The sequence below is a fragment of the Microcaecilia unicolor genome, chromosome 9 (genome assembly GCF_901765095.1).
Source record: "Microcaecilia unicolor chromosome 9, aMicUni1.1, whole genome shotgun sequence".
Lineage (NCBI taxonomy): Eukaryota > Metazoa > Chordata > Amphibia > Gymnophiona > Siphonopidae > Microcaecilia > Microcaecilia unicolor.
The window spans coordinates 46,384,424-46,398,991 of NC_044039.1; the positions used below are offsets into that span (position 1 = coordinate 46,384,424).

Genomic DNA, 14,568 nt, shown 5'->3' on the forward strand with positions numbered 1-14,568 from the left:
GGAAGAAGGATCCAACTGAAAATAATAGGAAACTACATAAAGAATGGCAAATCAAATGCAAAGCGCTGATAAGGAAGGCAGAAAGAGACTTTGAAAAGAAGCTTGCATTTGAGGCAAAATTAAACGTCAAGCGTGGATGCTATTCAAAAATACCATCCAGGAATCCCAGGCCAAATATATTCTGTGTATTAAAAAAGGAAGAATGAAGACCAAACGACAGCAGGCATGGTTAAAAAGTGAGGTGAAGGAAGCTATTAGAGCTAAAAGAAAATCCTTCAAAACATGGAAGAAGGATCCAACTGAAAATAATAGGAAACTACATAAAGAATGGCAAATCAAATGCAAAGTGCTGATAAGGAAGGCAGAGAGAGACTTTGAAAAGAAGATTGTGTTTGAGGCAAAAATGCTTAGTAAAAACTTTTTTTAGGTATATTAAAAGCAAGCAGCCGGCAAAAGAATCGGTTGGACCATTAGATGACCGAGGGGTAAAAGGGGCATTCAGCGAAGACAAGGCCATAATGGAGAGATTAAATGAATTCTTTGCTTCGGTCTTCACCGAGGAAGATTTGGGAGAGATACCAGAAATGGTATTCAATGCTGACGAGTCAGAGAAACTGAATGAAATCTCTATAAACCTGGACGATGTAATGGGGCAATTTGACAAATTGTAGAGTAGCAAATTGCCAGGACCGGATGGTATACATCCCAGAGTATTGATAGAATTGAAAAATGAACTTGTAGAACTATTGTTAGGAATATGTAATTTATCTTTAAAATCAAGCATGCTACTGGAAGATTCGAGGGTGTCCAATGTAATGCTGATATTTAAAAAGGGTTCCAGAGATGATCTGGGAAATTACAGACAGGTGAGCCTGACATCGGTGCCAGGCAAAATGGTAGAGACTATTATAAAGAACAAAATTACAGAGCATATACATAAGCACGGATTAATGAGACAAAGCCAACATGGATTTAGTGAAGGGAAATCTTGCATCACCAATCTACTACATTTTACATAGAAATAGCTGATACAAATTATTTATAAATTAATATATAAATAAAGTATTCATCTAAAAGCTTCTAATAATCCAGAAACGTAGGAGCGTGGCATTTTGCCATACTGAATGAAAAACACGTGCACAAGTGTAATGAGACAGCTACCTAACCAGGGGTATTCTGATTGTCTTCCTGTTTGGCAGAAATTCATCCAAGACAGCCTAAGGAATGCAAATCAGAGCTCAGTAAGCTAAGTGAGTCAAAAGATAGCTTAAAACCAATTAAAAAAATAATAATATATATATATATATATATATATATATATATAAAAGATAAACTTACTTGGAACCATAGTTTCAATCCAAGTCAGCACAGGCAGAGCAGCACCTTCGGGTCCTAACGTCGTGCAGTTCAATCTGCCATATTGCATTCAAAGGCTGCTTTTATACTGGTTCAAAAGCGTAGCGCTGAACTCAGAACAAATGATTAGTAAAAATTAGGTGATAAGCTCTTAAAATAAATAGACTTCTGTGGTCCAGTTTGTTAATTTGAAAGCAATCAGGATCTCCAAGGCTTATAAAAATGCTGAAAAAACACAATTTTGGTAAAAATAAAACTGTCAAATAAATGATGGCTTCTGAATCTACATGAAATGCCCTCCTCAAAAATGTAATTTTTGAAAAAAATCACTGCTAAAATATGCTAAAAACTCCATGTGTTCCAGTGGCCATCTTGGAAGCGTTTCAGTGACGTCATCAGTATCCTTGGGATGATTAAAGCAAGGATTATGACTGTGAAATGCTAAGAAGTGAAATTGTAATAATTGGTGTGGATAAAATATATAAATTAGATATTTACATGAATGAAACTTACATAAATACATGAATAAAAATAAGACAGCTTATCAACATTTTAATTAAATTTTTAAATTATGGTGACAATGTAAAAAAAACGCATGGCTTATTTTAAATACAAGCTAATAAATCTAATTCCTTGTTTAACCCATTAGGATGCATTGTGTTAAAATTAAATATTAGGCTCTGTTCTAATTAATATTTTATCAATATCACCACCTCGCAAGGATATTTTTGGTTTTTAAAGTGCAAAAAATCTAAAATTTTCAAACTTACGATTAAATTAAAGGAATGTTCCACTAATGGTTACTCCAGTATACCTCTTAATTGCACTTCTGTGTTCAATGATTCTCTTATTTAATGTATATTTGGTCTTACCTGTGTACTTTAGATTACAGGGGCAAATACAAGGTTTAAACAGCTTCAGATTGACAGATGTCTCAAAATATACTCTCGCTTAGTCACCAGATGCACAATGCATTCTAATGGGTTAAACAGTTTGTATCAGCTGTTTCCATGTATCTCTTTATTATCAATGATTTGCATTCTTATAAATTTAGTATGTTCATAGAACTCTTTAAAGCTTTTTTATTCATTTTTATATGTGTTGTACATGTGTTTTATATTTGTAGTTTTTAATATATGGTTGTTTTATTTTTGTTGGTTGTATTTACCCCTGATGCAGCCAATTTGCTGAAACGTGGCCATGTCAGGACTTGTGCAATAAAGACTTGTTGGGACTTATAAAGGTTTTTGGACTTTTATCATGTTTGCTTTGGTCTGTGTTTGTGATTTGCTGCGGACGAGAGCTTCTTTCTGTTTGCTGCCTCTAAAAATCTCATATGCTCGTTGGCCAAGAATATGGCTTAAGAGCTTGGCAGTAGACATAGCTTCTAAGGGCCATCTCAGTAAGTTACCTTGTAAGGGGGAATTTTTGTTTGGAAAGTATCTAGACCAATTGGTGAAGAATTTCTCAGAATCCAAGGTGCTGCTTCTCCCGGATGACTGCCCTAGGACAGCAAGTGTTCAGTTGGCCAGGGGCCATTTCCAAGATGCCTGAAAATATAGGCCTGTTTAGGGTTAGCAGCTTTCAGTGTGGTAGATTTTTACCCTGGAGTCTGTCTTTCTGGAGTGGTCATAGAGGAAGCTGAGAGGCTCCAGTGGGTGCTGGGATAGCACAGTGAGGTTTTGGGGGCTCATGCTCCAGTTCCTCTGATGGGGGGACAGGTATTGCAGTTTTTCCAAAGGTGGGCCCAGATAAGTTTGGATCAGTGGGTCTTCAAAGTAATTTGTGAAAGCTACTCTCAAATTTGCCCATCCTCCCTCTGATATTTTTCTACAGTTGGTCCCCAGGAAAGATGGTAGTGGTCAAGACAACTTTCAAGTTCAGCTGCAGACCGTGTTCCCAGTTAAGGAACGGGTTGGTATTCCATCTATTTTCTATCAAAACAGAGTAGGGAGATTGTTATATATGGCGTCACAAAACAGCACTATTCTTCAATCTTATCATTTATAAAGATAAAGTGCTTATTCAGAGGAAAAAACCTCTAGAAGCCTCCGGTAAATACTTTCATAATTTCAATTTCGTATTTTACTTCGGAGAGCTGGGCTTCGTCATCATTGGCTTTCAAAAAACCTCTTTTAATTCGTTTTATTCTTTTTTATTCTTTATTAGTTTTCTAGATTATCGTTTCTTCTTACAGTTACAAGAGCTAGCACCAATACTTTTCTAATTGACTACTTAGCTTTAAAAAAGAATAAAACGAATTAAAAGAGGTTTTTTGAAAGCCAGTGATGACGAAGCCCAGCTCTCCGAAGTAAAATACGAAATTGAAATTATGAAAGTATTTACCGGAGGCTTCTAGAGGCTTTTTCCTCTGAATAAGCACTTTATCTTTATAAATGACTAGTAAAAAAAGGCCCGTTTCTGACACAAATGAAACGGGCGCTAGCAAGGTTTTCCTCGGAGTGTGTATGTTTGGGAGAGAGTATGTGAGAATGACTGTTTGAGAGTCAGAGTGAAAGTGTGATTGTGTGAGAGAGAGCGTGAGTCTGGGTGTGAGTGTGTTTGTGAGAGAGCGTGAGTCTGGGTGTGAGTGTGTTTGTGAGAGAGTGTGTGCAAGTGTGTGTGTGTGGGCGAGAGAGAGAGTGTGTGTGAGACACAGATTCTCTGTTTGTGTGAGTGTATGAGACCAAGCGAGTGTGTGAGTGACTGTGTGGCACATAGAGAGTGAATTTGATACAGTGTGAGACAGAGTGTGTGAGAGTGAGAGTCAGAAAGACATTGTATATGAGAGAGAGAGTGTGAGCCGTGCCCTCACAATCCATGGCCATCTGTCCCCTGCCCCCTCCATTCATCCTTTTCCAGCAATTCCCCTCTGTCCCTGAGCCCTGCCCTCCCAATCCATGGCCATCCATGTTTGTCTGTCACCTGCCCCCTCCATTCATCCCTATCCAGCATTTCCCCTCTCTGCCTGAAGCCTGCCCTGCAATCCATATCCATCCATGCCCATCTGTCCCCTCCATTCATCCCTATGCAGCAATTCCCCTCTCCCTGAGTCCTGCCCTTCCAATCCATGCCCATCCATGCTCCTCTGTCACCTGGCCCCTCCATTTTTCCCTATCCAGCATTTCCCCTCTCTGCCTGAGGCCTGCTCTGCAATCCATATCCATCCATGCCCATCTGTCCCCTCCATTCATCCCTATCCAGCAATTCCGCGCTCCCTGAGTCCTGCCCTTCCAATCCATGCCCATCCATGCTCCTCTGTCACCTGGCCCCTCCATTTTTCCCTATCCAGCATTTCCCCTCTCTGCCTGAGGCCTGCTCTGCAATCCATATCCATCCATGCCCATCTGTCCCCTCCATTCATCCCTATCCAGCAATTCCCCTCTCCCTGAGTCCTGCCCTTCCAATCCATGCCCATCCATGCTCATCTGTCACCTGGCCCCTCCATTTTTCCCTATCCAGCATTTCCCCTCTCTGCCTGAGGCCTGCTCTGCAATCCATATCCATCCATGCCCATCTGTCCCCTCCATTCATCCCTATCCAGCAATTCCCCTCTCCCTGAGTCCTGCCCTTCCAATCCATGCCCATCCATGCTCATCTGTCACCTGGCCCCTCCATTTTTCCCTATCCAGCAATTTCCCTCTCTCCCTGAGTCCTGCCCTCCCAATCCATGCCCATCCATGCTCCTCTGTCCCCTGCCCCCTCCATTCATCCATTTCCAGTAATTCCCCTCTCTCCCTGTGCCCTGCCCTCCTAATCCATACCCATCCATGCTCCTCTGTCCCCTGCCGCCTCCATTCATCCTTTTCCAGCAAGTCCCCTCTCGCCCTTCCATGACCCCCCCCCTCGCATCCATGCTACGCTCTCTCCCATGTCCCAGCCTGGCCCGCCCTTTTCTCCCCCCCCCCTTCGCATCCATGCCCCCCCCCCTCGCATCCATGCCCCCCCCCCACCCCTTCGCATCCATGCATCCCTTTTTTTTTTTTTTTTTATTCTTTTTAACTTTACCTCCGTGGCGGTTCGTGCAGCGAAGCGTCAGGGAAGGAGGCGGCGCTCCCGACGTCTAGCTTTCCCTTCGCTGTGTTCCGCCTTGGCGGAACACAGCGAAGGGAAGGCTAGACGTCGGGAGCGCCGCCTCCTTCCCTGACGTTTCGCTTCCGGATTTGTTTGTTTTGTCGCGAGGGCGGGGCAGAGACGGCTGGCTGGCTTGAAGGCTTCACACCACGAATCCACGAACCCTTCAGCCTCAGCCTGGGAGTGACGTCAGATGGCTTCAAGGCTTCAGGCTTCAAGGCTTCAGGCTTCAAGGCTTCAGGCTTCAAGGCTTCACAGAACGTTGTCCTCAGAACGTTGAGGGTGCGTTTTATTATATTAGATAAGATTGAAGAATAGTGCTGTTTTGTGACGCCATATATAACAATCTCCCTACTCTGTTTTGATAGTGGATATTTATTATTGATTTTGGGAGATTACTTCTTTTCCTGATTTAGTTTGATTCCATCTATTTTGCCATGCCCAAGGAACCTTCCAACCCATCTTGATTTGAATAGGGTATGCTTTTACTAGTGGCTATTTCTTGCTTGAATTTCGCCAGGAGAGTGACTAGGACAGTTTCAGTACTATGGTGAGGGTGGAATCCTGATTGTGAGTTATGTAGTATTGAGAACTTATCCATGTATTCCGTAAGCTGTTTGGTCACCAAGCTTTCCATCAGTTTGACTACTAGTGAGATAGACACAACTGGGCGGTGGTAGTTGGCTAGGTTGTTTGTGATTTTCTTAGTGTCTTTTGGTATTGGGGTGAGTAGGATGTTGCCATTTTCCTCGGGGAAGAGACCTGGTAGCATGAAGTTTAGGTGGGATGTGAGGTCTGCTGTGAAGCGGCCGGGGCGAATTTAAGTAGATGACTGGAGCATATATCTAGTTTGCAGTGGGTGCTGGCAAACCTGTGAGTCGCTTTTGTGACTGATTCAGTGGTGAGGAGGGTAAATGTTAACCAGATACGGTCAGCTGGGTATCCATCAGGGATTAGGTCCAGGTCATTGAAGAAGATTTCGATGTCGGTGTTATGCTGAGGAAGTGTGTTGCGTAATTTTGTTATTTTTTTGTTGAAGTAATTCGCAAGTTTGTCTGCGGGTGGGATGTCTGTGTTGGTTGCGGTGATAGGGTTGGTGTCTAGTAACGTATTTAGGAGTCGGAATAATTTCTTCAGATCTTTATAATCCAGTCCTATTTTAATTTTGTAGTAGGATCTTTTGGTTTGTCTTATTGCATATTTGTATTTTCTATGTATTTGTTTCCATGCATTGAGTGTGAGTTCATCTTTTGTTTTTTTCCATGCTTGTTCAAGTTTCCTGGATTGTGTTTTGAGTTTTTTTAAATTCGTCATTGAACCATGGTATCGAGTTTGTCTTCTAGATATTCTTGTCTTTATGGGTGCTATTACGTTTAGTACGTTTCTGCATCTATCTTCCCAGTGATTGAGTTAATATATGGAATCCGTTCGTGTTGTCCATTCGTTGTCGTATATCAGTTGCCAGAATATTTGTGGGTCTATTTGCCCTCTCGTAGTGTCAGTTGTGTGTTCTGGTGTATGGTTTAATCCCTTCTTCCGCCAGCCTAGGGATAGGTTCAGTTTGTAGTGGTCGGTCCAAGGTGTTTCTGTCCATTTGATGTCAGTTATGATCTGTGGATAATTTGTGTGATAAGAGGTCCAGTGTGTGTCCCTTGGTGTGGGTAGCTTGCATGTGAGGCCATTTGAGATCCCAGGACTGTAGGAAGTCTTTGCATTCACGTGCATTGGTGGAGTTGGGGTCTTCTAGGTGAAGGTTTGTCACCTAGTATTAGTGTATTGGAGTTGTTTACACAAGTGTTTGAGATGAAGTTTAGTTTATGGTGAGTCTCTGACGACTGATTTGGATGTGGTAAAATTCCAGAGGGGGCATTAAGCTGTTGAACCCTTCCTGGCATCCAATTGTGCCCCCTTCTTATCTGAACCTTGTACTGTCTCTGCCCTTTGAAACCGTGTTGAATATTAAACTCTATCTCCTCTACCACACTAAAATCAGAAGATTTTCAGCTCTCTATTCTCTGTACTTGGAGTTAAAATATGGAACACTCTACCTATTACCACCGGAACAGAAAACAGCTACCTTAGCTTCAGGAAGAGGCTAAAAAACTCCCTCTTCCCAAAGTCTGCTTCATAACAATCCATTGACTTCTACCTCCTAGTATCATCCGTTATCTTTTCCTATAATGTTTTTGATCTTATGCATTACACCAGTGGTCTCTAATTGTTCTCACACCTCACACTAACATTATCGGCTTTTGTCTTACCTAGAATGTAAACCACACAGAACTCTGGAAAGGGGAAATTAGTGGTATACAAGAATTGATTTGATTTGATATTCAGCACTAATTAACTGGTCAAGACTGGCTCCTGGCCAGTTAAATAACCTTAAGCTGGCTAAGCACTAATACTCAGTGCGAGATAGCCAGCAGTCTCGGCTGACTATTAGTGCTTAGCCCTATCACTGGCTATGTTGCGTAACATAGCCTGTTAGTGCCAATATTCATTGGCTGACCAGCAAAGTTTAATGGCCAGATAGAACTGCATAAATAGCAGGTCTGTCTTTGGCCGCTATAACTTAGCTGGTCAGCTGATGAATATCAGCTTGACCGGCTACGTTCATAGTGGTAACAAAAAAACATGACAAAACAGAAATTCAGTACCAGTTGCCAGATATGACCTGGCATTGAATTTCAAGATTCACTGCCAGCTGACCACGGAAGTTAGCAGGGCTGCCAGCCACTGTCTGAATATTGGCTCCTATATGTTTAATGTTTGTTTATTATGAGATTTAATGAAGCGCCCATCTGTGGCACTGCCAAATCTAGGTGATGTACAATCATAATGAGGAAGATATCAGAGTTGTAGGCCTTGTCTTGTCAAGAGCTGTTCTTGGTGGTGATTTCATGAGAAGGTTAATAATTCAGCCATTTCTCCTTGAGATGATATCCTGATTTCATCTCGGTCCTTCTGTTTCTCTTCTGGTATTCTGCGAGCCTACTGGAAACAGATTTTGACTGGCTTTGTTGGTTGGAAATAAAGAGAAAGTTACACTTATTTGATAAGGATGGAAGAATTTTGTCAGTTTGATTTGTTTGGGGGAAATAGAATGGCAGCTGATGTCTAAGGCGGTAGTAGCTTGTTGGATTAAAAGAGACAATTGTGACAGCATATCTGCTTAAAGGCTGTCTGCTGCCTCTAGTATGTAGGCACATTCTCCTAGGGAACAAGCTTTGTCGTAGATAGCCTTGTTCCTCTACAAGAGATGTGTAATTTCTTGTAATTGTAGGTTGTTTCTTTTTTTTTTTTTTTCTTTTTTTGGAGAGTGGTTGATATTGTTTATGCCCTTTTTAATTTATCAAAATACTGACTAGTGAGGGATTGCACAAGATATTTAAATGATGTTGCGGGTCAAGGTTCAAATTTATTTGATATACCGCACAGTGTAATTAAAATCTCAGCAGTTTATATAGAATCAAATTATAAGGGAGAAGACGTTTTGTCAGAACACATACAAAAAAATAATTGAAACAAGGCACAAAACAACATGTGTTTAATTACAAAATAGTTACTAATAAATAAAACCATAAAGGGAGGGAAAAGACATAAAACACACACTTTGCTGGCTGCATTATAACTGTTCCAGTGAAAAAGGCAAGAACAACATTAAACCTCATTAGAGAACGCCTGACAGAAATTAAAAAAAAAAAAAAGCTTTTAATTGAGATTTAAATTTCTGACGAGGTTATTCTTGCCTTAAGAAAAGGGACAAATTGTTCCACAAAGTAACAAGATTGATGTATAGAATCTAGTCTTATTTTGTAGGCTGGAGGAATAGAGTAATGTCTTTAGTTCTCAAGTTTCCATATGCCGGTAGAAGAAGGCAAGTCCATGTGTCTGGACTGGTCTGGATGACTGAAGGCATGAAAACTAACAGGTAAGACCTAATTTTTTCATAGCAAATTTTGATTTTGTATGGGTGGAAGGCTGGAAACCTTCCTTGTTAGGATAAGTAGGAGAGCAGTGTAACAGACTTCCTCAGTGCCTATTTTAATATTATGAATTGATGGAAAAAGTGCAGTAGATTAGCTTTTTCACATTCGACTAGAGTGGATGACCGTGACATGGTTCTGCCATCCATTGCCTCTATCACATAACTGCTTGCTATTCACCCTGCCTTCTGTACGACCCCTGCACAAGTTTTGATGCTATATGAGAAGTAGTTTTGATGGATGTCAAACAGGTCATAGAACTCTGATCTTGCGATAGACCCGTTACTCTGCTCATCTATGATGATGCACATTTCGACTGTCTTGTCACTCCATCCTTCAGGATGCACTTTGGCCAGGCATGTCTTGGTGTGGGATCCCCCTTCACTGTTTCCTTCAAACAGCTTTGTGCATTTCAGAGTGACTTGGAACGCTAGTGCCCTTCCTCTGTCTACCCATCATGATTCGACTTGGGGTTATAGTTCCCAATTTTTAGTTTGTTAATACCTGTAGAGTGATATAGAAAGTACAAAATAAACTTGGAAACTTGGTCACTGACAGCAGTGCCACATATAAATGTGTGGAATACACTATAGTAATTCCAATTCCTCTATATTCCTGAGTGATTACCGGTAGATATCAGTTCTATCAAAAACCAAAACTGCACTATTTTACAAGCTCATCTATAATAAAGGGAAAGGGATTGCTTCACAGGATTAGGGGAAGGTAATTTAGGAGAAAGCATCATGAAATAAGAATGTTTTTAGATCGGTTTTAAATTGTGCCAGTGTCCTTTGAAGACAAAAGTGAACGGACAGGGAATTCTATAGAAGGGGACCTTGGACGGAAAAAATGGAGTCCATCATGTGTTTGGATTATTTCTTTATGACTTGGTGTGAAGAGACAATGTTGATAGAGCGTTCTAAGGATACAAGGGAGAAACATAAATTAAGTGGTGAAAGAGGTTTTTCTGAGAGCAAGGTCTTAGACCAGAAGAAACAATTTGTATGTAATTCTGTGTTGTATGGGTAACCAGTTCAAATGGAGTATAATATGGTCATATTTGCCAATGTTCTGTGCAAGCCTGGGGCGGTCAGTTGTAATCTTCTGAGATCCTTGAATCTGATTCTTTTGTATAATGAATTGCAATAGTGGAGGAGTGGCCTAGTGGTTAGGGTGGTGGACTTTGGTCCTGGGGAACTGAGGAACTGAGTTCGATTCCCACTTCAGGCATAGGCAGCTCCTTGTGACTTTGGACAAGTCACTTAACCCTCCATTTCCCCATGTAAGCCGCATTGAGTCTGCCATGAGTGGGAAAGCGCGGGGTACAAATGTAACAAAAAAAAAGTCTAGCTGCGAAATTACACATGAATTGATTAGGATATTAAGTGCTGAGATTGAAGCAAGGGTTGAATCAGTCTAATTAGACCAAGTTTATAAAATGAACGACAAACAACCTGGGTGGTCTGAGGGTGGAAAGCAAGGGCAGTCCCAACCATAACTTCAAAGATATGAGTGGTATCAGTCAGGGGAATTTGTTAAAAAGAGTGACTGACTGACAAGGTTTGGTAGGATGATTTGTGAAAAGTAGTACCTTTGATTTAGCAGGATTCAAGATGATTCTGCTCTGAAACTATTCTGTAAGTCATGACAGTTTGTCATTAAGGTTTGATATCTCTTGATGATTTAGATGGTCAATAGTGATATATATATTTTTTTTATTACATTTGTACCCCGCGCTTTCCCACTCATGGCAGGCTCAATGTGGCAGGCAATGGAGGGTTAAGTGACTTGCCCAGAGTCACAAAGAGCTGCCTGTGCCGGGAATCAAACTCAGTTCCTCAGTTCCCCAGGACCAAAGTCCACCACCCTAACCACTAGGCCACTCCTCCACTCCATTAGTGCAAAGAAGCTGTTTACCTAGGTGCAACTACCTGTGAAGGTGGAGCTACAATTTTTGTGTTTTCTTAACACAGAGCATGATATTCAAGGGCTAGAAAAGAAAAACAGCCAGACAATATGTAAGGGAGGAGATGAGGTAAGGGAGCTGGACTTTGTTTTCACAGTTCTTTTGCTAGCATTTGTCATCCTTATGCAGTCTTGGGTTGTTACAAGTAAATGTTCTAATTGATGAGATCTCCTTGGATGCACAGATAAAGTGAATGAAATGTGTTTTTATTTTCCAAGGCCACGGCACAGCATGGCTAGCCTTGAGAGTATAGTGAATGAATCCAAGAACATTCCTGCCTATTTGCCTAATGTACTGGCTCTGAAGGAAGCTCTACAACGAGCCAGAGATTGGACTTCTAAGGTGGAGGCGATTCAGGTAAGGAGTATTTTGGATCTTCCATTTGGGTATAGCTAGTATATTAATGAATTGTCAGCCCTTTCAAATACCCATTGTCAAAGGCTAAATATCACAGCAAAAGAGTAAAACAAATGAGTAAGTACTCATTTCTTACCACATCATTGTGTGCACTGATAAGTTTGTACTCAGTATGCCATTTTCATCAGGTAACATTTTGAGATACCTTGAAGGAAAAGTCAACAAGTAGGTGCCTGGGGGGAAGGGGGGTGGGATTGGTTGGTTGATTTTTTTTTTTAATGCCCAGTTCTGATTAAAGAAGGGCCTGTCATATGCGTTGTCCATTTATTTGGAATTTGCTTCCATATGAAACCCAGAGTGTATGGAGTTTATTTGGAACCTACAGCTATCACTATGTGAAATGAAGCTGTGCAAACTTGTTAACATTTATGAAGAGCTGTGGGGAAAAAAAAAGTAATGGATGTTTGGAACAAAAGGAGTAGTGCAAAAGAAGTTATAGTTGATGAAGCTGTGATAAGGCCATAACGAACACTTTCTTTAAGGAAGCTTATGAGGAAACATTCACATTGGAGCATTTAATGTATGTGTTGAATGGACTATTCATCTATGAGTTTCAGATAAGTAAAGTTTTGTGTTTTTTTTTTCATGTGCAATGATTATATAAAATATAAATAGCTCTCTGATGTGGATAGCATTATAGGGTAATTTTATAGTTATTTTTGTGTATATTTGGCAGTATATGCATGTAAAATGGCTCTTATAATGCTAGGTATAAAATTACATGCCAGATGACATAAATAGGTAATATCAACTTGTCTTATGTGGGAGACTCCAACTATATTAATATGGCTGCCATATAGAGAAACTCAAGAACCGTTAGCTCCTGAAACCATCTCTGGAACGGACCGTACTCTGGTTGTAAACTGACCTGATCTTTTCGGTCACTGCCTCATTCGATATCGCGGAACTCCGATCAACATCTGTTCCCGTCTCTCAATAATTTTGCTGTTCTTCGACTTTACTCACCGCCAGCGTCTGGCAGAAGATTGGCACGTTTGCGTTGAGAGTGTGGTGGTGAGTGCCTGTGAGCATGGTCCGGCTCTAGTCAACCCAGCAGGGACCAAGGCATTGCACGTGGCTCGTTTGGGCCAACGACTGTGGGCATCTGTCTGTTCCTCTGTGCCTCTGGCTTCTCCCGTCGACGTGCTCCGTTTGTGTCTGTTGCCTCTCAGCCTGCCGCTTGATCGCTCTTGTCTCCTGCCCCGCTTGCCAGCCGTTGAGCAGTGCTGCAGCGCTGTTGGGACCTCCTGGAGGGTGCGTCTTATGGTGGGAAGCCTCATCTCTGGCTTTCTTGCTGATTCCGGCTGGTGAAGGCGGCCTGATTTTGCTGCCTACTGTTCGTTGGCCTCCAGCTGTTTGTCGTTGGGACTGCTGTGGAGTGGATGGATCGCTGCGCTGCTCATCTCAGGGGGCTGGAGTGGACGGATGGAAGGGCAGATTTCCACTCGATTTTCACCATACTACATCAACATGGCCTGTCCGGTCGATTCACTTCTCTTCCTGCCCAAAAAGGAAAAGAAAACCTTGCCGAAAGCTGTTCAATCCACTCAGGACCATCTCAGCATAACTCGGAAAGCCTACTCCATGGATTCAACATTCAACCTATAGTCTTTCTTAATAACATTTCCATGGTCCATTTTAGACTCTTTTACCCTTTCCCTTTTTTTCTTCTTACCCTGTTCCTTCTATCCTTTCTAATTTGATTGTAACTTTCTAACCACTGATCTGACGATAGCCTTGTCAGTGCATTGTAAGCCACTTTGAGCCTGCACCCCTGTGGGAAAAGGTGGGGTGTAAATGTGCTAAATAAATAAATAAATATATATATATATATAATTTATTTATTGCATTTGTATCCTACATTTTCCCACCTATTTGCAGGCTCAATGTGGCTTACAGAGTTCTGTTATGGTTTTGCCATTCCAGGATAATAGATATGATTTGTGATGTAAAAGTGTTAGATAGGGAGAGAAGAAAAGGATTAGGTGGATAGGTAAAGAGATTAGACTGTCGTAGCTGGGCTAGTTGGCGGGGTGATTTAGTAAGGTTATGGGTTCTCTTTGTAAGCTTTGTTGAAGAGGTGTGTCTTCAGAGATTTTCGAAAGTTGGTTATTTCTTCAATGGTTTTCACGGTAGTAGGTAATGCCAAGAAAGACACAATGGACATAACCAGTTACCGCCCAGTAGCATCTATACCCCTCATAACCAAACTCATGGAGGGCATAGTGACGAAACAACTCACTGAATACTTAGATAAACACTCAATTCTGCTTGAGTCCCAATCAGGATTTAGGACGAATCACAGCACCGAAACTGTTCTTGTGTCTGCAATGAACTCATTCAAACAAGCAATTGCAACCGGCAATGGCATAACTCCTCCTACAATTCCACATGTCTAGTGCCTTCAACATGGTCAATCATGGAATACTATTACATATACTAGAATACTTTGGAATAGGAGGTACAGTTCTCAAATGGTTCAGAGGATTCCTGACCACAAGATCATACCAAGTAACAACGAAGACGGACACATCAGAACCATGGACACCGGAATGTGGAGTCCCCCAAGGATCCCTCCTTTCACCAACCCTCTTCAACCTAATGATGACACCTTTAGCCAAATTACTAGCCAACCAAAACCTCAACCCTTATATATATGCAGACGATGTCACAATATATATCCCGTTTAAACACAATCTAAATGAAATCACCAACGAGATCAACCAAAGCCTCGCCTCGATGGGTTCCGCGTCGTCGTACGCAGACCAT

The 14,568-nt window shown here is 41.5% G+C and overlaps 1 protein-coding gene across 2 annotated transcripts in view; it reads left to right on the forward strand.

The window, feature by feature from the left end:
- Nucleotides 1–14,568, forward strand: part of KDM5A (lysine demethylase 5A) — a 461,230-nt gene that overhangs the window by 336,741 nt on the left and 109,921 nt on the right. For both annotated transcript variants that reach the window (XM_030214276.1, XM_030214277.1), the window contains one exon: nt 11,601–11,739. In XM_030214276.1, the coding sequence (XP_030070136.1) occupies nt 11,601–11,739 (139 nt within the window). The remainder of the gene's footprint in view (nt 1–11,600; nt 11,740–14,568) is intronic.